The sequence below is a fragment of the Phlebotomus argentipes genome, unplaced genomic scaffold (genome assembly GCF_947086385.1).
Source record: "Phlebotomus argentipes unplaced genomic scaffold, Phlebotomus argentipes genome assembly contig_17, whole genome shotgun sequence".
Lineage (NCBI taxonomy): Eukaryota > Metazoa > Arthropoda > Insecta > Diptera > Psychodidae > Phlebotomus > Phlebotomus argentipes.
This window is the reverse complement of record NW_026776166.1, coordinates 1,083,113-1,109,601: the sequence shown is the minus strand read 5'-3', so window position 1 is coordinate 1,109,601 and position 26,489 is coordinate 1,083,113. Positions and strand designations below refer to the sequence as shown.

The following is a 26,489-nucleotide window of genomic DNA, read 5'->3' as shown; positions in this document are numbered from 1 at the left end:
TTTTCTTCATCGTGACAAAAAAAATTCTGCAAGTTTATTTACGGTTTGTTTATGTTATTTTTGATGTGTGACAAATGTTCACTTTGAACACAATAATTAGCTATAAATATATGGGTGTGGAGAAGAAGAAGAAGAGGCAAAAAAAAGTCCACTCACAGCATTTTCTCGCAATTTTTCCTTCCTCAACGCCACAAGTCATTCATTCATTTTCTCAGTATAATACATAATCATCGTGTGTGTTTTATTTGACTTTTCCCACATGCTTAATCATGGTGAATTTCACCTGAAGACGCAGACTTTTCTCTGATCTCTCGCTCTTTCTTTTGTCTCTCTCGCAGATCAATGACATTTTGGTTGTGAATAAGAACTATTCGGCCGAAGGTGAAGGATTCATCTCACTGAAACGAGGTGATCTTGTTGAGATAATTCGCACAAGTGAGAATGATGAGACATCCAGCAAGTAAGATTAATGCCCATTAATTTGCAGAGTCGCGCGCTTTTGATCCTTCTTCAGCTCACACACATTTCTTTCACAGGCGACAGAGATTGGATCCAGAATTGGATGTGGGTCAGAGCGGGGAGCTGCTCGATAGCTCGGCGGCCAAGCACAAATTGTCGGTGAAGCCAAAGAAGAATCACACGAGCAGCCATCAGAGGAGTGCTAGTCCTCAGCCGCAGCGTCCTGAACCCAAACCCGATGAAAAGTGAGTGATAGACACTTCCATTTGTCATAAAAATCAACATTTCCTCCACTCTTTCTCTCTGCCATTTCTCTCATCATAAAATAGGGAGAATGTAGAAAAAGGCACACACACAGTTGAGACGTTTGGGGGGAAAAAGTGGCAAAACGGTCTCTTTGAAGACACCAGCGGAGAAAGAAATTCATGTGGGTTAATTTGATGATTTTTCACACACTGCTCATAAGTTGAGATAAATCACTCTCGCTTTTTTGCGAGTTCATTATTCTCATTTACCCCAATTTTTGCTAGAGCCAAGTTCCTGCCTCAAGTGAGACCCACATTAATTGCTACTCAAATTAATTCAATACACTTGAAGTGTGTGCGAAGAGGGAGATTTGGGAAATTATGTATTGGAAATCCACTAATTGGAGTCAATTTCGCACGCCAGATGGTTCGTGAGAATCTTCGATGGCAGTGAACATCCGCGCGAAGGTTGGATACCTGCCTCAATCCTCGACCTACAGAACACGGATGTGGCAATCTACGGGGACAAATCCGACGACGCGACCTACAGAAGAGAGTGAGTAGAACACAGACGCTCATAAATCTTCCGCCATGACAAACTATAGGCTTAAGCCGGTCTTGTGCTCTCACCAAATCGCTCTCAAAGTGTTTGCATCATTTTGGAAAGATAGTTTTACTGCTTGCGATCATTTAAAACGTGTAAATATTACAGTGAGAGGAAACTAAAGGATAAATATGGGTCTTTTTATCCTGAAAATATGTGGTTTTGGTGGAGAAACATTTTATACTTTTTATGATTTATTTTAATAGCAACGCTTAATTCGAGAACTTATTCTAGTTCATTTTGCTCTGAAAATAGATTACTTTAAAATGTTCTCAGTGTAAATTTGCTTGATGTCTTGATTTTTGAATGTTTCTATTTATCCGCCATTTACTGACTTTTCCAGTAGCTTAAGATCAATTGACTGCCTTCCAATCAATATTCTACATGATAATCTGTTAATGATACTTTGCACAGAGCCGTTGTGCGCGAGCTTGTGGAGACTGAAGAGGAGTTTGGCAAGGATCTGCAAGCTGTCGTCAATCGCTACATGAAGATCATCGACAATCCGTCAACGCCGCGCATCATACGCGACAATAAAGACGTCATCTTTGGAAATTTCAAGCAAATCGCCGACTTCCACAACACCGTCCTCATCGAGGGTGTGAAGTACTATGCCAACCAGCCGAAGATGATTGGCAAGACGTTCCTGCGACTCGAGCGAGACTTCGACAAGCACGCCGCGTATTGTCGCGACGAGCCGGCGGCGCAGGAGTTTCTCGCCAGCAACAACACGGCGCGGGACTTCTTCGAGGTGAGTGACGCGATGGGGAAAATCGGAAAATCCCTCTGAGACAGCCTCCCAAACAGGCACTGCCATCTATTCAAGCTTTTCGCAAGTGCGGCGTGAAAAAGCCGCGACAGTTTTGGGGGGGAAAAACATCGAAAACGATCCGCAAAGTGGTCGCTCAAACACACACTCAAGTTGGACAGTGGCCAGATCTCGGGTGGGATTAATGGACATGGCTTGGGGGAAAGTCACTCACACCCTCAGCAGCGTGACCGCAGTGATAAAGACGATCCAATTTCACGCATCAATGTCGCGACAAGCGCTGAAGACTCACTCGCGATCCTCCCAATTCGCGAGGAGATGCTCTTAAGCCATTTTGCCCCGTCTTTTTCACAAAACCCAATCCTCACGACCGACGGTGTTAATGACGATGATGATGTTGATGTTCGCGAAACAAAAATTTATATATAGATTGTGGATTTTGCTCGGTGAAGAATTTTAGTCGCTGCTGACTTTTCACAGTGAGAAGATCGCGCGAAAAATATTAGATATCGAAGATTCATCCATTAAAAAAAAATCGATCCGCAATTATTTTATTATTTTTTCCCCCCACACCCCAAAAAACAGCCGCAAATTATAGTTTTTTTTGTCACAATTTTTACTGTGTGTTGTGTTCGAACATAGTTAGAAAAATATCGTTGTTATTTGGTGAGTGTGATCGAAGAGACTGTTCGGGGAGGAAAGTGGCCTTGCAAGGACATTAAAGTGGAAATTATTTGGACATTGATCAACTCCTCAAATTACAATCTCTGGCTCAAGTTGGATTTATATATGAGCATTTGAGTAAATCACGAACTCGTCTCTCTTCAGCACGCATTGAAGAGCAATAAGCAAATTAACATTTTCTCTTGAAAATCTCTGGGTGCTATTTTTAAAACAACTCAGAAGAAAATAGATAGAAAAAAAAACAGAGTTCAGCATAAAATTTAGCCCCAACGCGCTCCCACACAAATTCGCAATTTGCCTATGACTCTCGCCTGATCGTCGAATTGAAGGCAGAAAAAAATCTATATAAAAATAAGTAAAAGTAGAATCTTAAATTTTGGATATTTAACTCTAGTGACAATGTTGAAATTTTGCACTCTGTCAATTCAAACAGAATTGCTGAAAATAATTCACAGCACAGTTTCTTTGACATGCCAACCGATAGTGGAGGATTATTATGTAAAGTGTTGAACACAGTATTTGTATTTTCCACGGATTTTTTTTTCATCTCTTGCCGCGAGACCATCAAAAATCCCACGAGAAGTGGAAAACAATTTAAACTATTTTAACGTGAATTTCTATGCGTTGGAAAGGGAAAAAACGAAACATTTTCCCTCAATTAAAATAAACAATTCATCCAAATGACATTCTAGAGAGTTATTTTCAATATAATTACACCACCATTTTCAAGACTCCTTGTCCGATTTATTCATTTTAATAACATCTCTAAAATTTTCAAGAAGCAATTCGCTCTTTATTTATAATTTCCTCATCACTGAAATGATGTCAAGAGGAGCGCTCAGCTTATTTGCTTTCCAATATGCATCAAGACATCATCGAGAGGCGTCCAGAAAGCTCGGAAATGATTTATAGAGAATGACTTTTTCTCATGAGTTTTGGTAGACAAACTTATTAATAGCATCTTATCTCCAGATTTAAATTTGACGCCCTTGAAGTGGAGTTCTGTTTGTGTGTCTCTTTTCCTCACTCTGCTGTGTCCATCAGCACAGTTTCGCGCAGTCCAACAGCCAAAAACCACACGCACACACAAAAGATGGCTCGAATAACCTCGACACGGAGGGCGGGAAAATTGCGAAACGCACCTCAATTAATCATTCTGCACGCTGAATCATGATGTAATTCCATGTGATCACTCTGTCAACAGGAATTATCACAGAAATTGGGTGACGACAAGACCCTCGCGGAGCATCTGCAGTTGCCAATTCAACGAATCAACGACTACCAACTACTCCTGAAGGTCAGTGGAGAACTTTTCCCGCAGAACCCCATAAATTTTTTCCTCATTACACATTCACTCTCTCTTTTTCTCTTTCACTCTTCGCGAATGTGCCCCAAAAATAGCGCACGCCTCGCGGCGTGAGAAAAAAGAAAGAAAATGAAGGCAGACACACAACGGAAAATAAGGGGGGAAAAATTCTGCAATACGCTGATGATGAGAAAAAGATCTAAAAATAAGAAAGAAGAGGAGCATTACAAACAAGCGAGGCATCGGAAAAATGCCGGAAAAGCTCCAATTATGATCTTACAACTGATCTATTTTCGGCAAAGTGTGTGAGAAAAGAATTTTAATTGCCATAATATCCTTTTACCCACTCTGGCATTTCATTCATGATAGCCAGATGACCTTAAAATAAGTCAGCAACACATTTATGGCCACTAAATCTTCTTGCATTTTTTGAATTTGGGTTAAATTTATGACTGAGATCGATTGTTAAACTTGTGATTTATACATATAATATTCATATAATTTTTTCTACCTCAGTCGAAAGAAGTTTCTTATTTTTTAACATGGAATCTTAAATCCTTTCTTGATTTGAATCGCACAGAAAAAATCACAATATTGGGTAGATTTCTTATCTATTGTAAGTCGAATTGGTATCCCTGGAGTGTTTGTGGCGGGAATGCCACTGTCTTGGCGGCCTTCTCTTCCTGTTCTAAGATTCTCGCTGTTAGCATTATTTGACGGTAGAGGCAGCACTGAGGGTGACGCGGAGAAACGCGTGAATAATGAGAGTATTTCAATAAATTCTCGTCACTTTGCTGACAATTCTCCCCACAGACAAGAATATCCTCTTTTCACACTCCTGAGTTCACAGATGTACAAAGTGGCTAATATTTTAATCCTGGGTATAAATGTAAATAATTTTGCCGACAACCTCGAGTTCTGAATTTCAGAAATTCAACTCTAGGGCGTCACATTTTGCCGTCAATTTATAACAACAATTTTAAACAAGGCACGCCAATGTGTGGAATTTTCGCGATCGTTCGCTTAAATCACAACAGAGAAATGGGAAAATCTATCAAAAGCCCATTTGTAATTGCGAAATGATGTATACAGACATTTTCTAAATGGCTATAAACCGACATAAATGTGCGACTTTCAATTGGCACAGTGGCAAACATTTGCCATCAATTGGGAGTCGTGTTTTATTTATAAAATGCATCCATATGAACCTATTTGCAGTCATTATGCAACCATTTTATGCTGCTTTTTTTCCTTTCAATGGAGATCATATGAAGTTTATTATCCCAAAATCTATTTTTGCGCCTCACGATCATCTCATTCATCAGATCATTTTGCGGTGTAAATATAGACTTTTGGTTTCTCTTAGATGTTATTTTGTTGATGAAAGCATAAGAGAGAGAGTAGATAAGAGAATTAGATGAAACAATTTATCCCTCAATTTGCATTGGACAATGTCCAAAGTTGTGAATCTTCCCTGAATTTTCAAATAAACAAACTCTGCGATGTGAAAAAGGATATTGAATAAAAATGCATCAGATTTGTCTGACCTGAATTCAACTTTTAGTGAATAATTGTGGCACTTAATGATTTCTTTATTAGACAAATACAAATTCATAATAATTCACTTGACTAAAAGGCATAACTAATGAGCATGAGAATCTTGCCAATAAATTCACTTTCCTCTCGTCTCTTCATTCACAGGAGTTGGTAAAGTATTCACAGAAGTTGGGAGATAACGTCTCCGATCTACAGAAGGCCCTCGAGTTGATGCTAAATATCCCCCATCAGGCGATTGACAACAAGTTTATCGCTAGCATCGAGGGATATCGCGGCAATATCCACAAACTAGGACGTCTTCTCACCCACGAATGGTGGACAGTCGTTGATCGCGAAGGGAAGCCCAAAGAGCGCTATCTTTTCCTGTTTAAAGCCCGCATCCTCATCTGCAAAGTCCGACGCATCTCAGACGATCGATCAGTCTTCGTTCTCAGGGACATCGTTAGGGTGAGTGAAGCAATTCCCCGTCCTAATCACTGCTACTCTGACGCCGTTCTCTCCTCTCTCTCTTCCAGCTTCCAGACGTTGAGATCAAGGATCACTCAGACGCAGCCAAGTTCGAGCTCCACCCAAAGACACCTGGAGCAGCGGGATCGGCATCGCTTCCGCTGATCTTTCACGCCCACAGCGCGGAGGGCAAGACAAGGTGGTTGAAGGAGATCCGCCTGTACGCCACTGATCAGGTTGCTCTGCAAGAGCACGCCACTGACGATCTGCGCATAGATCCCAATCAAGTGCAGCAGGACACAGGACCGGTCCTCAGACTCCCGCATCGCATCGAACCGGACAATCCGGACGCAGGAATTCGCCCGTCTGACGTCGCGAAGGACTTCTTCCTGCCCAAGAAGGCCAAAGCCAACGCCGAATCGGCTGAAGTTCTCAAGGAAGTGAGTGAAACTGTGTCAAAGGATCAACGTTCAAGATCCAGTGAGAGAAAGTTACAGCGCACAACTGCGCTTGAAGTGTCCACAGAAGAGACTCAAGTGTCCCAAAGTGCGGTGATCAAGACTGAAGTGGTCAGTGATAGCAATAAGGAGAATCTCCCACCGGAGAAGAGCAAATTAAATAGTGGCAGTGAAAAGTGTGTTGACGAGCCGCCAAGTAAGCAATTGAAGACCGAAAAGTCGCCGGAAAAGAAGAAAAGCTCGCCTGAGAGAGTGTCTAAAATTCCAGTGAAGAAGGCTTCGCCTGAGCAGGAAGTGAAGACAAGTGAAGCAAAGACTGTTGAGCCGGAAAAAGCGAAGGTAGTGACTGAAGTGCCAAAAGAAGCCAAGAAAGAGACAGTTCAGGAATCTGTGAAGACAGAAGTGAAAGTTCAAGAGGCGGAGAAACCAAAAGAACAACCAAAGGAATCTGTGAAATCGGAAGTTGAGAAGCCTAAGCAAGAAGTGCCAAAACAGCAAAAGGAGCCTGAAAAACCAAAGACAGTTCAGGAACCAGTAAAAGCAGAAGCACAGAAGGAACCTGAAAAGCCGAAGGTAGTTCAGGAATCTGCGAAACCAGAAGCAAAGAAAGAGACAAAGAAGGAACCTGAGAAACCAAAAGCGGTTCAAGAGCAACCAAAAGAAGTTCAGAAAGAACCTGAAAAACCGAAAACAGTTCAAGAGCAACCAAAAGAAGTTCAGAAAGAACCTGAAAAACCGAAAACTGTTCAAGATTCTGTAAAATTAGAAGCACAGAAGAAACTTGAAGAACCGAAAACAGTTCAAGAACCTGTAAAGTCGGAAAAAGAAAAGCAAGAAGTACCGATAGAAGCTCAGAAAGAACCGGAAAAGCCGAAAACAGTTCAAGAGGAAGCAGTAAAGTCGGAACCGGAGAAAGCTGCTAAATCGGAAACAGAGAAACCGAAAGCAGATCCGCCGAAGAAGGTAGATAATCCCATTTCTCCTGTCAGCGCTGGAAGTGATAAGGGTGCCAAGGACAAGCCATCAGTGACATTCGATCGCGCAGCAGACGGTCAGGACAAGGCGTCGGAGAAGGTCTCCGGATCAGAGTCAAGTAAGGGCGTACCCTTGAAGAAAATCCTCTCGAAACCCATCGAAGATCCCGACCCGCCAGACCGCAAGGAACCTCCCCGCGGCGGTGGCGATCGCCCACCCTCCACCACTGTTATTCCCGACTTCAATCCCCCGCCACCGCTAGTCTACCACACGACCTTCGAGGTCTCCCTCCACAAAGAACCCCTCCCGCCACCTCCAGTGCCACCCACAATCTCCCACAAGATTATCGTGCACACTGAGAGCCTTGAGCAGCGCACGGCGGACTTCCTCAGTGGGAAATGCCAATTGGACCCCGTGAACTACTCCTTGGAGGCGGCACAGAGTAAATTGCGCGACATCAAGTCCACTGTACACAAGTCCAAAGACACATCAGATCGCGTTGAGGACACGGTGTGGAAGGCAAAGTGTGGGGTGTTCGATAAGATTCCAGCGCCGCCGCCACCAGAGCCGCAGCGTCCCAAAGTATATGACATTGTGGAGATTGTCGAGCCACCTGGAGAATGTGCTAAGTTGCCTGAGGATCTCCAGAAGCAGTACGACATCACCAAGGAATTATTGATAGCAAAGGGTGAACAGAAAATGGCAAGCAGATATTCAAGTTCGCGCTTCTCGCGCAAGAGTCAAGGTGAGATGGGAGGCTCGTGAGCCATCTGTGTCGTCTGTTTCTCTCTCTCTCCCGTGTTGTACAGCTCCGGTGGATGTGTCCTCATCGACGCGCGATCTCAAACACTGTGAAATCAATGCATGTTTCTCATTCCCAACTTTTCTTCCAGCTTCAAGAGCGCTTCTTGCGTTGTCCAGGAATGCAAAGTGTGCCCATTTAGTTGATTTTCATAGATCATTTTGAATGTTTATGTCTTTCTTTTTTATATATGTGTAACATTTTGTTAGGGGAAGTTGGAGAGTTTTGGGCACTGAAATCACCACGAAATGCAAAGAAACGTAAATATTTACCTCAATCTCAGAAATATCTTCAACATTAAAATGCTTTTCCGGAAGATTTGATTGAAAAACATTGATTAAAAGTGAAATTGCGCCCGAAACTGCCTCGCTCTCCCCTATGTTTATATGTATATCTCTGTTCTATGCTTTTATTTTTCACACTACTTTCCCTCCTTGGTAATTTTAATATAGTTAGCAGCTCGTATCAGTCATCTTATGAATCTAGTTCAATGTCGGGCTCCTCGTCGGCTTATGCATCGTCAGACCAGCGCTATGCCACGGGCGTCGGAAATGAGCGACAAATATCCAATGGAACTGGCATTAAGCCAATCTTTAAGAAAACCATGAAAGGGTGTAACATCCAACGTAAGTCTTTCCCACATTCATCTCAATCTTTTCTCTACTCTATCTTCAAGCCCCGACACCAAGGCTCTGGACAGACTTGGTTAACCCTGTCCTTTCCTGTAGTATTGCTAACAAGTAGAACCACGAATCCACAATCATTTCATCATATGGAGGATTAGAACACATACAAAAAAAACGTGCCGTCGCTTTTGAAGCTTAAGTACGCTTCGGTGATCGTCGTGCAATCGTAGAAAAGTGTAGAAAAACTAATAATACACCACAAGATCATCCCGAGATTTTAATGTTTCGCCCAATATCACACCACTGACTTAATCAATCTCTCTACAGCCGGCGATAAGGCGTCATTTGAGATCCAGTTGGAGGCCGAGCCGACTTCTGTGACATGGTTGAAGGACAACAAGCCCTTGGACGATCGTCTCGCGGATCGCATTAAGAAGGGCGAATTGGCCAACAACACATACAAATTGGAGCTTCAGCACTGCAGCGAGGACGACAGTGGATTGTACACGGCCAGAGCCAACAACGGTGCGGATTCAGCAACTTGCAGTGCCCAATTGATCGTGCAGAAGAGTAAGAAGCTGCTGCTGATCAGCCTTGAGACATTTTGATTGAAACTGTGTTCTTTTGCACAGTGTCGGCGGAGAAGAAGAGGGAACTGGCCGAGGCCAATGCGCCAGTCTTTACCATTCGCCTGAAGGACACGGAAATCATGGAGAACACCTTCCTTCGCTTCATGGTGAAGGTCAAGGGTGATCCTTCGCCGAAAGTGCAATTGTGAGTGATGATCAGCAATCTTGATGCATTTCAATTCGCATTTCATCCCTTTTATCTGCAGTTTCAAGGATGGCAAGGCCATTCAAGCGGGTGATTCTCACATCGAGATCAACAGCGAACGCGAAGAAGCTGGTTTCTACGAGTTGATCATTGCGGAAGTGAACAAGAGAGACGCCGGAAACTACTCGTGCACAGCCACAAATAAACACGGAGAGGCTTCTTGTGAGGCTCACGTAACTGTTTGTGGTGAGTTGAATCCTTTCCATTCATCTCAAGACCTTTTTGCAATGAGTGATTAATGTTCCAGAGGACAAAGACATCTTCGGTGAGTTGTCCGGAGGAATTTTGCCACAGGGTGAAAAGCCCTCATTCTCGTGGAAGCGAAACGGCCAGGCGTTCGATCCGGAGGAGCGCTTCAAGGTGCTCCTGGGCGATGACGAAGACTCTCTGGCCCTCGTCTTCCAGCACGTGAAGCCCGAGGACGCGGGGATTTACACTTGTGTGGCACAAACAAGCACCGGAAATATCTCATGCAGCGCCGAGCTCACTGTCCAGGGCGCTGTGCAGCAGCTGATGCGTGAGCCCGAGAAGCCGCAGCTGATCATTGAGCATCGGGAGCCCGTGGCCTCGATTGGCGGATCGGCCATGCTGGAGCTGCAGTGCAAGGGCTACCCGAAGCCCGAGATCCTGTGGAAGCACGACGGGAAGGTCGTGGAGCCCAGCGGCAAGTACAAGTTCCTGTACGAGGACTCCGAGAGCATGTCGCTGGTGGTGAAGAACGTCACCACGGAGGACGCTGGAGTGTACACGATCACGGCGTCTAATGAGCTGGGTGTGGACATGGCAGAGATGAATTTGGTGGTGAAGACACCGCCCAGGATCAAAAAGCCCAAGGATTTCACCTGTATGGCTGATGAGGTGTTCAAGATGGGCGTGGAAGTGGAAGGCGTGCCGGCGCCCACTTGCAAGTTCTTCAAGGAAGGCAAGGAAATCTACGAAACTGAGCGCGTGAAGTTCACCAGCTCCAAAGGCACGCATAACATTGAGTTCTACAACGCCAGCCTGAAGGATAGTGGCGCTTATTCAGTCATCGCTACAAATGAGGTGAGTCAGACGTCAGAGTTCTGGTCGCTCACAGTGAATTCCGCCCCGAAAGTCACCAAGAAGCTCGGCGAGCAGATCATCGTGGGTGAGAAGGAGGACATTGTCCTCACAGTGAGGACGGATTCCTATCCGCCGCCCACTGTGAAGTGGCTGAAGGACGGCAAGGAGCTGAACATGAAGGACTCTAGGATTCGCGTCCTCACTGAGGGAGATGTCCACACACTCATCATCAGCGGCGCTTGTCGCACAGACGCCGCTCGCTACGGTGTGGAGCTGATCAATCAGCACGGCACAATTCGCGACGAGACGACAGTGGACGTGCGCTGTGGCCCGCAGTTCAAGCAGAAGCTCAAAGACATCACCGTCAATGAGGGTGACACGAACATTGAGCTCTCGGTGAGCGTCGAGGGCTTCCCCAAGCCCACCATTCAGTGGTACATCGACAGCACTGAGATCTCGAGCACGCGCAACGAATATCGCCGCACGGAGGAGGGCGAGAATTACAAGCTCATCATCAATGAGATCACGACGGAGATGCGCGGCAAGTACTCTTGCGTGGTGAAGAACGAGTTTGGCAGCGACGAAACCGTGGCCAATGTCACAGTTCAGTGCAAGCCGAAGCTGAAGAAGAAGCTGAGGGACACAGAAGTCAATGCTGGGGATGATCTTAAGCTGGAAGTGGAGGTTTACGCCGTGCCAGAACCTCACGTCACTTGGTAAGAATTAGTGTGTCCTTGAGTGTGTCTCTAAACTGCATTGCGACTGAGGATTTCCTGGTGTGCAGGTATAAGGATGGGCAGGAGGTTCGTGCTGATGCCAGAATCAAGATCTCAAGGGACTCCCAGAGGCTCGAGAGCTACTGGTTGACGCTGAATCTGGTGAAGGAAGCCGACGCTGGCGAATATGAGGTGAAAGTCAGCAATCCTCTGGGCGTTGTTGAGACAAGAAGTCAAGTCACTGTTATCAGTAAGTATTTCCCGAGAGGAAGATAATCACTCTGAAACCCACTTTAAGAACACATTATAGCGATTTCACAGTTGAGAAAGTAAGTTCCAGCTTCAGTTATCGAGATGATTTTGTCCTTTGACTCGTTTTTTTTCTTTCTTTTTGGCAAAACACCCTCAAGAATCGGGAATTTGCATTTACTTATTATGTATTAATTTTACTTGAACGTCCCAAACACTGTTGATATCATGACTGTTTTCTGTGCTGTATTTCCAATATAGACAAAGAGGAGGATTTAGGCAATAACATGCAATTGAAGCAGAAAAAGATAATTCTGGAGGAGGAAACGGTTGAACTGCAAGAAGTTCAGGAAGAGCGCGAACCGGCAACAAAGTTGCACGTTAAGCAGGAAGAGGGTAACATAATCTCAGATACTTCCTCATCAATAGCAAAAAAAAAACATCCTCATCTCAATAATTCCCACACAATCATCCTCTTTTTGTGGACATTGTGTTATCGCGCACAATCTCTCACCTCTTGTAGAAAAGCAGATCATTTTGTTTTTTGCTCAAATCATCCATCATGATATTTTTGTGACTGACCTTTTTTCCTGTAAAAGTCCCACCACTTCTCCCATCACTCTGTCATGGTAAAACAACGATCATTATTCTCTGTTCTCACAAATAGAAGAAAGGACCTTAAAGACAAGTCCCGAATTGTCCAAGCAAACCCTCACTGAATGTGTCAAGGTTGGCGAATCTGGGGAAAGTGTACGCATATCTGTGCTTACGGAGGAGAGTCGTGAGGCCACGGTGTCAGGTAATGTCTGGCCAGACAAGATTGCTTGTATAGAAATCTGTAAATGGTCACAGAAACACACCTCAATGTGCGCTTCACTAATTGTTGACTTTGTATAAATCCACAACAATGGAAAAAAAAACTTCGAAACAGGTGCCGAAGAAGCTCACACGGTGCACAAAATGCGCGCCACGACGGTGATTATGGAGGAGGACAGCTCAATGCAGGAGCCAACAGTGACGAATATCATTCCGCCCAATCGACCGCACGCCACGTCCTTCCAGGTGGAGGAAGTGGGCAGCTTCACCTTCACCAGTCACGACGAGTCCGTCACTTATCAGACACTGGACGCCGCAGAGAGGCCTCTCCATGGCGTCATTGACGAGGGCGAGTCGGATTGTGAGGTCAGCGTGGCTCACAAGAAGATCTCCTCGCGCGGCGTGTCCATAATGTCCGCCTCTGAGGATGAGAGCAGCTTCCGCAGCGGAATGCTGTCGCGCGAAGTGTCCATCGATGAGGTGCAGAAGGACATGGTGTTGGACGAAGGCTCCATTAAGATCCAAGTGACTGAGCGGAAGGCGGAGAGTTTTGAGACTTTTGTGGCCGAAATGGATGCCGGAGAGGAGAATGAGTCCAGGAAGAAGCGAGGAAGACTCATGGAGACTGCCGAAGCGGAGCAACACGCCCAAGACGAGGGCAGCCGAAGGAAATCCGCTGCTGAGAGTGACGGAAAGGACAAACCGAAAGCCAGGAGAGGAACTCTGATAGCAACTGTTGAGACTGAAGACGGTGCAGAAGATGCTTTTGCCACGCACAAAGCTGACGAGGAGGAGAAAGCTGTTGAAAGTAAGACTGTGAGATTGCTTAAGAAGGAGAAAGCAAAGCAGGAAGACAGCGAATCCGACAGTCTCAAGCTCAAGATCCGCGATCTTGGCGATGAAGATGACGATAAACGACAGAAGGGCAGAAGATTTGAAGTACAGGAAACTGAAGATGAGATAGAAGATATCTTTGCCTCACACAAATCCCAAAAAGCCGATGAAGAAGACAAAGCAGTTGAAAGCAAAACCGTGAAACTTCTCAAGAAAGAGAAAGCTGAGCAGGAAGATAGTGAATCTGATAGTTTGAAGCTTAAAATCCACGATCTCGCTGATGAAGATGACGATAAACGACAGAAAGGAAGGAGATTTGAAGTACAGGAAACTGAAGATGAGATAGAAGATATCTTTGCCTCGCAGAAATCCCAAAAAGCTGATGAGGAGGAAAAGGCCGTTGAAAAGAAGACTGCTAGATTGCTCAAGAAGGAGAAAGCTGAGCAAGAAGACAGTGAATCGGACAGTCTCAAGCCCAAAATCCGCAATCTTGGCGATGAAGATGAGGACAAGCGACAGAAGGGAAGGCGATCGGAAGTGCAGGAGGCGGAAGAGGACGATTCCATTGAGGAATTGCTAAAGCGTGGGGAGCGACAGAGAAGTGTTCTTGGTGACATTCTCGATAAGCAGCAGGAGATCAAGAAAGAAGGTATTCACGGAGTACAAGTAGAATGTAGAAGAAGTTGTCTAATCGCCGTAGTTTGAGATAATATAGAAATGTGGCCAATTAATTTAATTAATTTAAAACAACAATACTAGAAAAAAAAACACTGCATGGAAGTGGTATTTTCTTGTGATGTTACTTATTGAATTTTCACCTTTTTCTCTCTCTCTCTGTCTCCGTCTTTGACACTCTCTATTGGATATCATCTTTTTCTCTGGTAAGTGTTGAGCTATTATCAAATACAATTGATATCTTGTAAATATTGGAAGCAGAACATCTAATATCTATACTGTAAATATTCCTCAAACTTCAAGGGCTTATGCTGTAAAAATCAACTTAATGATCGATGTAGAGTGAATTTCATCCTAAATTTTCAACTCAAAATTCCTTTCTAAAAGGCAGTGAAATTTAATCGCATTTTCAATCACTTTAGCCGTTCCTGAAATTCTCAGCAGTGACATTAAGGATCACACTGTTTATGAATCCCTTCCGATCTCCTATGAGATCTCAGCTCGTGGCATTCCTGAGCCAGAAGCTAATTGGATGCACGAAGGAAAGTACGTTAAGGAGGATGGAAACCGTGTGAAGATCACTAAAACTGGGGTAAAAAATCACTTTTCCCATCAAGAATGTCTCTAAATTCTTCTTAATCGGCAATTTCATTTACAGGAGAAGTTCAAATTGGACATTACCGAGGTGAAGATGGAGGATCAGGGCGAATACAAGGTTGTGATCCACAACAAACTGGGAGAAAAGGCGCAACAAGCTGTCCTCACAGTCATCCGTGAGTGTAAAATTAATGATCAAATATGAAAAATCCTGAAAACTTCAAATTGCAGCTGTTGCTGAGCTTCGCAAGCCAATTTGCTTGTCTCCTTTGAAGGATATCGACGCCAAGAAGGACGAATTCGTCTCTTTCACCACCACTTTGACCGCCGATCCTCTGCCTGACGTTGTCTGGTGCAAGAACGGAAAGGAAATCACCTCCGATGGCTTCATAGACATCAAGCAGAGTGTCAAGGAGCTCGAGCATGGACTCAAGGAGATCACCTACTCGCTCAACATCCCCACGGCGCGTCACCAGGACACTGGAGATTACTCGATCAAGGTGAAGAACAAGTACGGCTACGCTGAGGCCAGTGCGCATCTCGAGGTGTATCTGAAGCCAGAGATCAAGGGCCTGAAGGATCAGTCGGCGGAGCCTTACGATGAGATCATCTTCGAGTGCGTCATTCATGCCAATCCCAGGCCGAAGGTTGTCTGGACGAAGAACGGTCAGAATCTCTGCACGAACGACAACTTCGAGGTGATCGCGGACGTTGAGCGCGAAACTTACAAGCTGATCGTCAAATCTGCTGTGCCCGAAGAGGGTGGATCTTACACTGTCACGGCGAGCAACAGCGAGGGAGAGACGCAAGGCTACGTGCAGCTGCATCTGCACGTGGAGAAGCCCACCTTCATCAAGCTGCCCGAGGATCAGAGCGTTCACGATTACGCCGAGGTGATCACGAAGGTGCGCGCTCAGGGCGTGCCGAAGCCCGAAATCAAGTGGCTGAAGGACGGCGAGGAGCTGAACATGAACAACAGGGACTCCAAGAGGCCCAGAATTCACGTGGAGACAACCAGCGAGACCCAAATTGCCAGCGACATGAGCATTGAGCACTTCAACACGGATCACGCCGGAGAATACACTGCCATTGCGTACAACGTGACGGGTGAAACCGAGGCGCGCTTCAAACTCTCGATGCTCAACACGCCGCCGTCGCTCTTCAAGAACCTGGAGCGCTTCGTGGAAGTGGACGAGGGCGAGAAGCTCCTGCTGAGCGCCATTCTCGCCGGAAGTCCCATTCCACAAGTGCAGTGGTTCAAGGATGGCGACAAATTGGAGCCGAGCGAGCAGTGAGTTGCTAAACTGCACGTTGTTTTAGTGCACTCATTAATTCCGGCCACTTTCAATTGCAGCGTTAAGATGACGAATCTGCCAGATGGAACAGTAAAGCTAGAAATAGAACATGCGCAGCCATCAGACTGCGGCGCCTACAAATTGGTCATTTCCAATGCAAATGGCACGAGCGACGCTCTCTGCGCTGTGGCAGTAAATCGTGAGTAGAGTGCTAAAATCCCCAAAGTGAGTGCCAAATCCCATCTAATGCCACTTCCTTGCAGCCGAGCCAAGACGTCCATCCTTTGTCAAGCCGCTCAGTGACGCCAAAGTTGTGGTTGGAGATGTTCTCAAGCTGGAGGCGGAAGTCATTGGATTCCCCGTGCCGGAAGTGCAGTGGTTCAAGGATGGCGTTCCTGTTCGCCTCTCGCCAGAAGTCAACTTCATCTGCCAGCCCAATGGAATCATTGGTCTGGTCATCGATTCAGCACGTGCTGAAGATCAAGGCACTTACACGGTGAAGATCATGAACAAACTGGGCGATGTTGAGGGCAAGGCTCATGCTGAGGTGGAGCCGAAGCCCCAGAAGCCCGGCTTTGTGGCTGAACTCAAGGACGCCAAGGGCATTGAAGGCTTCCCGGTGACCATGAATGTGAAGACAACTGGTCATCCGCCGCCAGAGATCAAGTGGATGCACAACGGCGAGGAGATTCGTCCTAGTGAGCACTTCAAGGTTGACACAACTCCCAAAGGCGCCTCCACGCTTGTGATTGATCGCGTGGAGCCCAAAGACGCCGGAGAGTACAAAGTCATTGCGACGAATGACGAAGGCGCGGCCACGAGCAAGGCTCATCTCTCAGTCAAGCCCAAGATGGACGAGGCTGAGCCTGAGGAGGCGCCGAAGTTCCTCAACAGTCTGCGCGACGTGAATGTGGACGAGGGCAAGCCCATGCGACTCCAGGCGCCCTTCTCCTCGAATCCCATCCCAGAGATCTACTGGACAAAGGACGACGTGCCGCTCGTGCCGAGCGATCGTGTTCTCGTCACTTGTGACGGCAATCACGTGGGCTTGGTGGTCAATCCCGTGGAGATCACAGACTCTGGCAAGTACAAGTGTCTCTTGGCCAATCCTCTGGGTGAGGATCAGTCCGAGTGTCAGGCCAGCGTGAGGAAAGTGTATCAGCGTCCTCAGTTCACTCACAAGTTGATCGATCTGCAGGAGCTGCCGAAGAACGATGCCAAGTTCCCGTACAAACTCACCGGAATCCCTGCTCCTGACGTCACTTGGTACTTCAACGACAATCCCATCTCCGATGGGCACAAGTACAAGATCAAGAGCGAAGGCGATCTCGGGTGTTTGTACGTGAAGAATTGCACACCATCTGACTCTGGGGTGTACAAATGCGTGGCACGCAATCGCGAGGGTCAGGACAGTACCCAGGCTCGTCTGGATGTTGTGGACAAGATGTAAGTAATGCAAAACTCGCAGATCTTCAGGAATTTTCACGTAAAATTCTCCAATTTTCCAGCGAACGACGTGAGAGAGCAGAACCGCCGTCCTTCCTCAAGAAGATCGGAGACACTGAAGTCTTCCTGGGCACGAAAGCCAAGTTCACAGCCTGCGCCAATGGCTTCCCTGAGCCCCAAGTCGAGTGGTATCACGATGGCATCAGGCTCTTCCCCTCGGAACGCATCAAGATCGAAGCTGAGGCTCACGGACTTCTCCGACTCTCCATTGACAACATCAACGAGAAGGATGTCGGCAAGTACAAGTGCCTGATCTTCAATCCCCACGGAGAGGATTACTGCACAGCTGATCTCTTCACAGAGAGTAAGTCTGAAGTCAGAGTATCTCAAACACTTTCTAAGCCTCTTTTCCTGGTTCCAGCTCTCGATGAACACGGCGGAAAGGGACTTGGCGATCAGTACAGCGAGTTCGACAAGCACAAGCGCTCAGGAGCTCCTGTTCCTCTGCCAGATCGTCCTATCATCTCCAAGATGACAGACCGTCGCCTCACGCTCACCTGGAGACCTTCGTTCCCCTCGACCGGACGCTTCCCAGTCACCTATCAGGTGGAAATGCTGGAGCTGCCGGACGGAGATTGGTTCAATGTGCGCTCAGGCGTGCGAAATTGTGCCTGCGAAATCCGCAATCTCGAGCCCTATCGCGACTACAAGTTCCGCATCCGTGTGGAGAATAAGTTCGGCGTGAGCGATCCCAGTCCCTACGCTCAGACCTACCGCCAGAAGCTGGAGCCGGATCCGCCCAAGTTCTATCCCTACCTCCTGCCAGGCATCGACTTCCGTCCCAAGACCTCGCCGTACTTCCCCAAGGACTTCGACATCGAGCGTCCGCCGCACGACGGATACGCCCAGGCGCCCGTCTTCCTGCGCCAGGAGCACGATTGCCAGTACGGCGTGAAGGGGCACAACGTGAATCTCTTCTGGTACGTCTACGGCTATCCGAAGCCCAAGATGACGTACTACTTCAACGACGAGCTGATCGAGCCCGGCGGCAGATTCGACTGGAGCTACACGCGCAACGGCCAGGCGACACTCTTCATCAATCGCATGCTGGACAGGGATGTTGGGTACTTCGAGGCTGTGGCGAAGAATGAGCACGGCGAGGCGCGGCAGAGAGTGAAGCTGGAGATCGCTGAGTTCCCACGCTTCATTCAGCGCCCCGAGGAGACATACATCATGGCCAGGAAGCACGGTCGCTTGGAGGCCAAGGTCACGGGAGTTCCCTTCCCTGAGCTCAAGTGGTACAAGGATTGGCAGCCGCTGGCCGAGAGCTCGAGGATAAAGATGCAGTTCTACGAGCCAGACACTTGCGTCCTCCTCATCAGTGACGCCATTTACAAGGACGAGGGCTTGTATTCCCTCTCTGCTCGCAATGTGGCCGGCTCCGTCAGCTCTTCGGCGATGATCCACATCGACGACGACGAGGACGAGTACATCTACCACGCGCACTCACGCCGACCCTACGTGCGATCCAAGCAGCGCCCATACGAGGACGCCTACGACATCGGCGACGAGCTGGGCAGAGGCACTCAGGGCATCACTTATCACGCTGTCGAGAGGGCGACTGGCAGGAACTTCGCCGCCAAGATCATGCACGGCAAGGATGATCTACGCGCCTTCATGTTCAACGAACTGGAGATCATGAACTCGCTGAATCACAAGAAACTCATCCGGCTGCACGATGCTTTCGACACGAATCGCTCGATGACTCTGGTGATGGAATTGGCGGGCGGAGGAGAGCTGGTGCGAGACAATCTGCTGAAGAGGAACTGGTATACTGAGCGCGACATCGCCATCTACATCAGACAACTCCTGCTCGGCCTGGATCACATGCACTCATGCGGCATTGCTCATCTGGGCCTGAACATCAAGGATCTGCTGATTGCGCATCCGGGCAGTGATGAGCTGAAAGTGTGCGACTTCGGTCTGGCCAGGCGCATCCAGAGCGGCAGACAAGGCCCGCTGGAGTACGGAATGCCCGAGTATTGCGCCCCAGAAGCCGTCAATCTCGAGCCTGTGTCGTACAGCTACGACATGTGGGCCACTGGCATCCTGACTTACGTCCTCCTGAGCGGATCATCGCCGTTCCGTGGCGACAACGACCGCGAAACCCTGACGAATGTGCAGCAGGGCAAGTGGGAGTTCCGCGAGAGTGTGTGGAAGTACATCTCAGAGGAGGGCAGAGACTTCATCTCCAAGCTCTTGATCTACATGTCTGAGAAGCGAATGGACGTGAAGACAGCGCTGAAGCATCCCTGGTTCAATCTCATCCACCGTCGTGTTGATGATGAGTATCGCATCAGCACTGATAAGCTGAGAACTTATCAGTTCCAGTTCCAGGACTGGTACAACAACGCCTCCTGCAGGACCTGGTACAGACGTCGGCCGCTCGCCGGCGCCTTCAGTCACCCATCGAAGATGGTCTATCCGCCAGGAGAAGTCTACACGCCCGGACCGACTCCGGACAGAGAATCCAAGGTCAAGTCGAAGCGCGGCCCGATGGAGGACTACGTCGGCCGGGAGCCTGCAGAGTATGAATGCGGAGTCTTCCAGTCTGAAAGCCAGTAAGTAAATGAAATGGGCGGAGCCTCTCAATGGGCGGGGCCTCAATTGACCAATCTCTTTCATCAATTTCCTCTCATTTCAGCTACCAATACGGACCGGACACATATTTGCTTCAGCTTCGCGACACTGACTTCCCAGTTCGTCTGCGTGAGTACATGAAAGTCGCTGTCCACCGCTCGCCTGGCTTCTCCTACAATCTCAGCGAGACACAGTACGATTGGTCCCTGCCGATCATCCGGGAGCGCCGTCGCTTCACTGACGTCATGGACGAGGAGATTGACGACGAGCGCCGCTCCAGAATCAGTTCCTACGGCTCCAACGACGGCTACAGCATCCGCCGGCTGAGGACGGAGCTGGGATCGCGCCTGGACACATACGTGGAGGCAGACGCGCTGATTGAGTCGAAGAAGATGGGCCATCCGCCCTTCTTCCGCGAGAAGCCCCAAATGCTCGCCATCACAGACAACGAACCCGCCCAGCTGCAGTGCTTCGCCGTGGGCGATCCAATTCCCGTCGTGCAGTGGTTCAAGAACGACATGGTGTTGACTGAGAGTCGCCGCGTGAAGATCGTGACGGACGAGGCGGGCAGATCGATACTCAAATTCCAGCCGGCCGTGCACTTCGACGAGGGCATCTACAAGGCTGTCGCGAGGAACAAGGTTGGACAGACGGTGGCCAGGACGAGAGTGGTGGTCGCCACTCTGCCAGACGCTCCGGACTCTCCGGAGGCGAGCAGCATCAGTGACACGGAAGTGCTGCTGCGCTGGAAGCAGCCGCGCGACGACGGCCACTCCTCAGTGCTCTGCTACATGCTGCAGTACAAGCTGGCCAGCGACGACACGTGGCTCACGGTGGCGGACAACATTGATCATGAGTTCTATCTGGCGCACGAACTGGAGGAGCGGCACAACTACCAATTCCGCCTGGCGTCGCGCAACAAGATCGGCTGGAGCGACATGGGAATCCCCACGCAGATCATCACGACGCGCGAGGCGGGCTGTCCCAAAGTCACCCTGTCGCGCGCCATGCGCCACCTGCAGAACCTGACCGAGGGCGGCCAGGAGATCGCGTGGGAGGAGCAGAAGCACCATCCCGACTATCGCTTCGAGCGCGAGCCCGTGGAGTGGACGAAGGAGAACAACCTGAGCCAGTACTACAGCTTCATCTCGGAAATCCACCGCGGCAAGTTCTCGATAGTGGTGAAGGGCGTGGACAAGGCCACTGACCACGTGGTGGTGGCGAAGATCTTCGAGCTGAACGCAGACTCGGAGGCTGAAGTGCAGCACGAGTTCAATCTCTTCCGCACGCTGCGCCACGAGAGAATCCCCGCCCTGCTGGCCGCCTTCCGGCCGCAGAACTCCCCCATCGCTGTGCTGGTGCAGGAGAAGCTCCAGGGCGCCGACATCCTCACCTACATGGCCAGCCGCCACGAGTACAGCGAGCAGGTCGTGGCGACCGTGGTCACGCAGATCATCGACGCCCTGCAGTACCTGCACTGGCGCGGCTACTGCCACCTCAACCTGCAGCCGGACAACGTCGTGATGGCGTCCGTGCGCTCTGTCCAGATCAAGCTGGTGGACTTCGGGGCGGCGCAGAGGGTGTCGAAGCTGGGCACCAGCTGCCCAGTCACGGGCTGGCTAGACTTCTCGGCGCCCGAGATGATCAACGAGGAGCTGATCTATCCGCAGACGGACATCTGGTCCGTGGGTATCCTCACGTACGTCCTCCTGTCCGGCGTAAGTCCGTTCCGCGGCGGCAACGAGTCGGAGACCAAACAGAACATCACATTCGTGCGCTATCGCTTCGAGAATCTCTTCAAAGAGGTCAGCCAAGAGGCCACGCGCTTCATCATGTTCCTCTTCAAGCGAGGACCCAGGTAAACCGCGTATATTTGCAGGGATTCCCGCAGGGATTCTCATGGAATTGTTTGTGTGTGTCTTTGCAGCAAACGTCCCACTTGCGAAGAGAGTCTGGAACACCGATGGCTCATGGCCACAGATTACATGAACAAGAAGCGCGAGAGAGCTGTCTTCCTAGGAAACCGACTGAAGGTGTGTTTTCTTTTCTCATTTTTAGGAATCCCACAGAGAATTGTGATAAAACAACGGCTGATGGAAGTGACATCCTTGCACTTATTTTGTCCAAGCAGCTTTAGACTCATTTTCATATCTTTAAGGAAGTGGAACAACACCAAAAGAACACACTAAAGCCATCATGATTTATTGACGAATGTCTCACCAAAACGCTGAAATGAGTTCACAAAGCATTTGCTGTGGAAGATTTCCAGCAATCTCTTTATCACACGATGAAGAAAAATCTCAAAGCAAACGCGGCCTTTTATGACGAACGTCAATAAGAAATGAGACTAGAATGCCACTGGAATTGCTGCACTGAAAACAAGTGAATGATCTCTCTAATTTCTCTGTGTTGCAGGACTTTTCGGAGGAATATCACACGATGAAGATGAACGAGGCGATGCAGTCGGACACCATCAGCTCGTCCTTCATGAGCGGCGGTCCTTCGCCGAGGCAATTGCTGCGCTCCAACTCCATCCAAGAGGAACTCTCGGCCGCTCTGTAGACATCGGCGTCAGAATATCCTAATGAAATCTTACTGCTATATCAAATGAGCTTTCTTTTAACATGTTATTAATCGGTGGGGGTGTTTTATTGGAGGCGACAAGCGAAAACCAACACAGTGATAAAGATTTCAATAAATTGTTGTCGAATAATCGCCAGTCTTATCTGTAGAAGTTGCGCTTAATCATCTCAAATTCATCGTCCAGCAGTGCGTCTTCATCCAGCTCCACATCCTGCTGCACAGTGGTGGTCGTCGTGTCCTGAACAACTGGCATCATTGGCATGAACTGCACTGTTGATGGCATTGCCTGTACGGGAACTGCCTGCACAGGCACGTCGGCCGATCTGTTGAGCAGCGTCATGCCCACGAGCGGAAGAATCGCCTTGAACACCAGCTGAGGAGAGAAAACTAAATTTAGCAGAGATTCCGCATCAAATCTTCACATCTTTTCCTCACCCTTATGCACGCGAGAATCAGCGGAGCGAGCTTCACCACAGCCACAGTCAATCCCGTCCAGAGAGCGTCAATCATGTCGGATCTGATCGTGGCGAAAGTCCTCTCGGCATGAGAAACTGGGAGAGTTCTGTCGAAGAATGTCCTCAATCGTGTTCCCGGCGAGAGATTGATGCTCTGAACTGGCGTCTGCACGGGCTGCGGAACTGTCTGGACAACGGTGGTGGTTGTGCTTTGTGGCCGAGTCTTCTTCCTCTTGCCCATCTTCCCAATCACATCCCGAATGCCGCCCACTTGCGTGTCCTTGGCTATCCTCAAGTGTTTCTCGTCCTCTGGATTTCCCGACGCTTCCATCACCGGCGGGGAATTCTGGGCATCCTGCAGATCTCTCAGCGTGTTCATGAATTGCTTCTGCATGCTCGAGAACGTCGCCACGGTCTCCTTCATCTCATGCAGCGTGTCATCCTCCGCCGGACGATAGTAAGGCCTCTGCGGATAAGGATAGAAGTCTGTGGGTGGTGGAGGCGGCGGCAGATGGTTTGGCAACCGGTGATAGTGCGTATTGGGGAGACTCTCCGATCCGGCAGCCACTTCAGTATCACTCTCAGTCACTTCGGCGGGCAGTTTGGCGGCCTCTGGCCAGGAACACTGATCCCCCATGAGGAGGAACAGGCAGAAGACACACTGGAAATCCTTGCGACTCATTCTCAAGCTTGACGACGACTGAAGGCATCGCCGAAACTTCTGGCCACTCTTCAGGTGCGTGCGGAAGTTCTTTCTGCCTACTGGACACTCTCGCCGGCTTCCTGTATCCGGTGGAAGACGGCCGAAAAACACTCCTCGCCACTCATGCTGATCGTGCCAAATACTTGTCGCGCCAATTATCACCTGAAGTCAATTGAAAATATTCCAATTAGCGCACTGACACCACGTAAGATCTTCATAAGCTGACTCACAAGTGATCTTGTGCACATTTCTTACCCATCTTTCAGTCTCTGACGAACACTCCACAATCATCACAGAGTCACTTGATCGCAAAGCATAAAGAGAGTGAGACAGAGAAGCGTAAGTATTCACCTAACTAGCTTACGAGGGAGGTGAGATTTTCCAGAGAAACACGTGGATTTTCTGGACTATTTTAACAAAAAATTATAGATTCAATTTAAAATTGAAGCTATTCCTTGAATTATAGAATTTCACATCATTCTGAAGCTCTAGATTGACTTTTTCCCATTGAAAAAAGCTTCATTATCAATTCAACTTTCCCATAATTTGATGCTCCCTCAGCGTCGCCAATTGATTTCTCACTCTCTTAACGATCACACAATCTTCGTGTGAACGCAGTGAAGAAGAGTGACGATGAAGAAATCCCCAGCTTACCAAAATCGAGCATTTTCCCCATTTTTCACAACGAATCAGCAATAGAAAGTGCCCGAAATTCGCACAGAGAGCAAATTCACTGACCACGAAAACAATATTTTATTGCATAACTGCAATTTTTAATCCCTCTCTCGCCACTATTTCAGACCTGGCGGAAGAGACACGGTGTTTGTGTGATTTATTGGAGCCATAATTCCGTCGCGACATTGAATCTCTCTCTCTTCGCTTAAGATCGGGGATTTCGGTGCATTCTCCTCTCAATCTTATCAAATTTCCGTGCATACTGCAAAATGTGCGCGCCTTTTGCACAACATCGCGATCTCTCAGCGCAACATCACCAGAGATCGCAGTGAATTGAGCGCACTTTGGAGTGAGGAATCGCAATGCAGGACTCAGTGGACGGCCTCCTGGCGCCTGACGGCGGCTGGGGATGGATGGTGGTCCTGGGAGTGGCGCTGACAAACGTGAGTCCCCAGAAATCCCACTCAAGATCAGACTTTTGGGATCATCTCTGGCGCCTTTTCAGATCTTCAACCAGTCTCTGATCTCCGTCTTCGGGCTCCTCTTCAGTCAGCAGCTGCACGAGCTGGGCCAGAGCACCACGGGAGTGGCGCTGGTGATGAACGTCAACAGCATCATCCTCAACTCGTCGGGATTCATCATCGGCCCAGCCATTAAGACCTTCTCTCCGCGCCGCGTGGCCATTTTCGGCAGTCTCCTCACGGGCGTCGGGCTGATTCTCAGCAGCCAGTCGCGCACGCTCTGGCAGATCCTGATCTCCTACGGCGGGATCGTGGGCTTCGGCCTGGGACTGCTCAATCCCTCCACCTTCATGGCCGTCAACTCGTACTTCTCACGCAAGCGCGGCCAGGCAGTGGGATTGGCGCTCGCCGGCACGGGAATCGGCCAGATGCTGATGCCTCAGATCGTGCACTTCCTCCTGGACGAGTTCGGCTACCGCGGAGCCATCCTCATCGTGGGCGCGCTGGCGTTCCACGGCATCGTGGGCGCCAGTCTCTTCCAGCCCGTCGAGTGGCACTCGCACCCGCCGACCGCTTGTCAGGAGCACGAGAAACTCCTGGCCACGGATCCGCCCCTGCAGAAGAACCGCCCGGCGCAGAGCACGAGCGAGAAGCTGAAGAAATCCATGGACTTGAGCCTCCTCAAGGATCTCTCCTTCCTCAACATCAGCCTGGGAGTAGCCATGGCTTACACTTCCTCCATCAACTTCTCCATGCTCTTTCCCTACTTCCTCCAGGTGAGCTTCGCCTTATCTCAATCGACTTTGCCGCCTCACACGGTGACGAAAAGAATTGGCGATTGCTTGGTTAAAGTTGGTTAAAATGGGTATTCAAATTGAGTAAATCAAATGCAGTCTTCTGGGGAAAACCTCTAAATTCTTCCACAGATTCGGGATTATCAGTAAATCTAGTTATGCCTCTTAATTGTTAGAATACTAGACAAAAGGCCAGAATCTTCTCCTCAATGCTAGAATTCAAGTCAATTGAAATTTGAATGTTTTCTCGTTTCCATTGTCAGTTTTCAGCCGGCCTGGACCGGAAGGACGTGGCCATGTGCATGTCTCTCCTCGCCGCCATGGATCTGGCCTCCAGACTCACTCTTCCCACCCTCACGGATCGCTTCCGGATCTCCTGCCGCATGATTTTCCTCGTGGGCGCCGTGCTGCTCATCGGCGTTCGCGCCACGCTGGCCGAGACTTCCCATCGCACGAGCCTTCTGATCATCTCTGGCCTCTACGGCTACATCCGGGCGGCCACAGTGGTGAACCAGAACCTGTGCGTGTCCGAGCACTGCACGCAAGAGAAGCTGGCCGGCGCCCTGGGCCTCGTGATGATCGCCAAGGGGATCTCTGTGATAAGTCTAGGCCAGCTTCTGGGCTGGGTTCGCGACGTGACAGGCAGCTATCGCTTCTCCCTCCACATGCAGAACGTTCTGCTTGTGATTGTGGTGATCTTCTGGCTTCCAGAAGTGATATGGAAGCGTCTCAGGAGGTGA

General features: G+C 48.8%; 4 protein-coding genes across 10 annotated transcripts; 3 read left to right on the top strand and 1 right to left on the bottom strand.

Annotated features, from left to right (window-relative positions):
• Nucleotides 1-110: 110 nt before the first annotated feature.
• Nucleotides 111-4,270, top strand: LOC132256784 (obscurin-like). The gene is made up of 7 exons (XM_059753332.1): nt 111-194; nt 339-460; nt 537-704; nt 1,129-1,260; nt 1,723-2,059; nt 3,966-4,058; nt 4,163-4,270. Exons 1-7 carry the CDS (start codon nt 111-113, stop codon nt 4,268-4,270), a joined length of 1,044 nt encoding a protein of 347 aa, XP_059609315.1.
• On the top strand, nt 3,968-22,791 carry LOC132256749 (obscurin). 5 transcript variants are annotated; one of them, XM_059753285.1, is made up of 22 exons: nt 3,989-4,058; nt 5,769-6,071; nt 6,140-7,622; nt 8,759-8,932; nt 9,260-9,502; nt 9,565-9,706; nt 9,768-9,952; nt 10,014-11,526; nt 11,595-11,776; nt 12,037-12,171; nt 12,443-12,574; nt 12,707-14,074; nt 14,523-14,692; nt 14,759-14,873; nt 14,929-15,988; nt 16,052-16,191; nt 16,256-17,438; nt 17,501-17,802; nt 17,860-20,059; nt 20,143-21,936; nt 22,006-22,111; nt 22,494-22,791. In XM_059753285.1, the coding sequence occupies exons 2-22, from the start codon at nt 5,835-5,837 to the stop codon at nt 22,638-22,640; spliced, it is 13,011 nt and encodes a 4,336-aa protein (XP_059609268.1). In that variant the 5' UTR covers nt 3,989-4,058; nt 5,769-5,834; the 3' UTR covers nt 22,641-22,791. The 5 variants fall into 5 exon arrangements, with proteins under 5 accessions (XP_059609271.1, XP_059609268.1, XP_059609269.1 ...); XM_059753286.1 differs by lacking the exon at nt 8,759-8,932; XM_059753284.1 differs by lacking the exon at nt 8,759-8,932 and having other exon boundaries at nt 6,140-8,249.
• LOC132256752 (uncharacterized) lies at nt 22,790-24,184 on the bottom strand. The gene is made up of 3 exons (XM_059753292.1): nt 24,075-24,184; nt 23,097-23,981; nt 22,790-23,034 (listed from the first exon to the last, which is right to left on the bottom strand). The coding sequence occupies exons 1-3, from the start codon at nt 24,108-24,110 to the stop codon at nt 22,801-22,803; spliced, it is 1,155 nt and encodes a 384-aa protein (XP_059609275.1). The 5' UTR covers nt 24,111-24,184; the 3' UTR covers nt 22,790-22,800.
• LOC132256750 (monocarboxylate transporter 12) lies at nt 23,773-26,489 on the top strand. 3 transcript variants are annotated; one of them, XM_059753289.1, is made up of 3 exons: nt 23,773-23,852; nt 24,620-25,731; nt 26,013-26,489. In XM_059753289.1, the coding sequence occupies exons 2-3, from the start codon at nt 24,904-24,906 to the stop codon at nt 26,487-26,489; spliced, it is 1,305 nt and encodes a 434-aa protein (XP_059609272.1). In that variant the 5' UTR covers nt 23,773-23,852; nt 24,620-24,903. The 3 variants fall into 3 exon arrangements, with proteins under 3 accessions (XP_059609272.1, XP_059609273.1, XP_059609274.1); XM_059753290.1 differs by lacking the exon at nt 23,773-23,852 and adding an exon at nt 23,876-24,158 and having other exon boundaries at nt 24,705-25,731; XM_059753291.1 differs by lacking the exon at nt 23,773-23,852 and having other exon boundaries at nt 24,370-24,937; nt 25,000-25,731.

What these genes read in the sequence shown, in the direction of transcription:
- LOC132256784 (XM_059753332.1), top strand. Translation starts at nt 111, where the DNA reads ATGGGTGTGGAGAAGAAGAAGAAGAGGCAAAAAAAAGTCCACTCACAG. An exon ending in AATGATGAGACATCCAGCAA is followed by an intron (nt 461 to 536) that starts GTAAGATTAATG and finishes TTTCTTTCACAG; the next exon opens with GCGACAGAGATTGGATCCAG. An exon ending in GAACCCAAACCCGATGAAAA is followed by an intron (nt 705 to 1,128) that starts GTGAGTGATAGA and finishes TTCGCACGCCAG; the next exon opens with ATGGTTCGTGAGAATCTTCG.
- LOC132256749 (XM_059753284.1), top strand. Translation starts at nt 5,835, where the DNA reads ATGCTAAATATCCCCCATCAGGCGATTGACAACAAGTTTATCGCTAGC. An exon ending in CCAGAACCTCACGTCACTTG is followed by an intron (nt 11,527 to 11,594) that starts GTAAGAATTAGT and finishes CCTGGTGTGCAG; the next exon opens with GTATAAGGATGGGCAGGAGG. An exon ending in AAATTGGAGCCGAGCGAGCA is followed by an intron (nt 15,989 to 16,051) that starts GTGAGTTGCTAA and finishes TTTCAATTGCAG; the next exon opens with CGTTAAGATGACGAATCTGC.
- LOC132256752 (XM_059753292.1), bottom strand. Translation starts at nt 24,110, where the DNA reads ATGATTGTGGAGTGTTCGTCAGAGACTGAAAGATGG. An exon ending in CGTCAGAGACTGAAAGATGG is followed by an intron (nt 23,982 to 24,074) that starts GTAAGAAATGTG and finishes AATTGACTTCAG; the next exon opens with GTGATAATTGGCGCGACAAG. An exon ending in TGATTCTCGCGTGCATAAGG is followed by an intron (nt 23,035 to 23,096) that starts GTGAGGAAAAGA and finishes TTCTCTCCTCAG; the next exon opens with CTGGTGTTCAAGGCGATTCT.
- LOC132256750 (XM_059753289.1), top strand. Translation starts at nt 24,904, where the DNA reads ATGGATGGTGGTCCTGGGAGTGGCGCTGACAAACGTGAGTCCCCAGAA. An exon ending in TCTTTCCCTACTTCCTCCAG is followed by an intron (nt 25,732 to 26,012) that starts GTGAGCTTCGCC and finishes TTCCATTGTCAG; the next exon opens with TTTTCAGCCGGCCTGGACCG.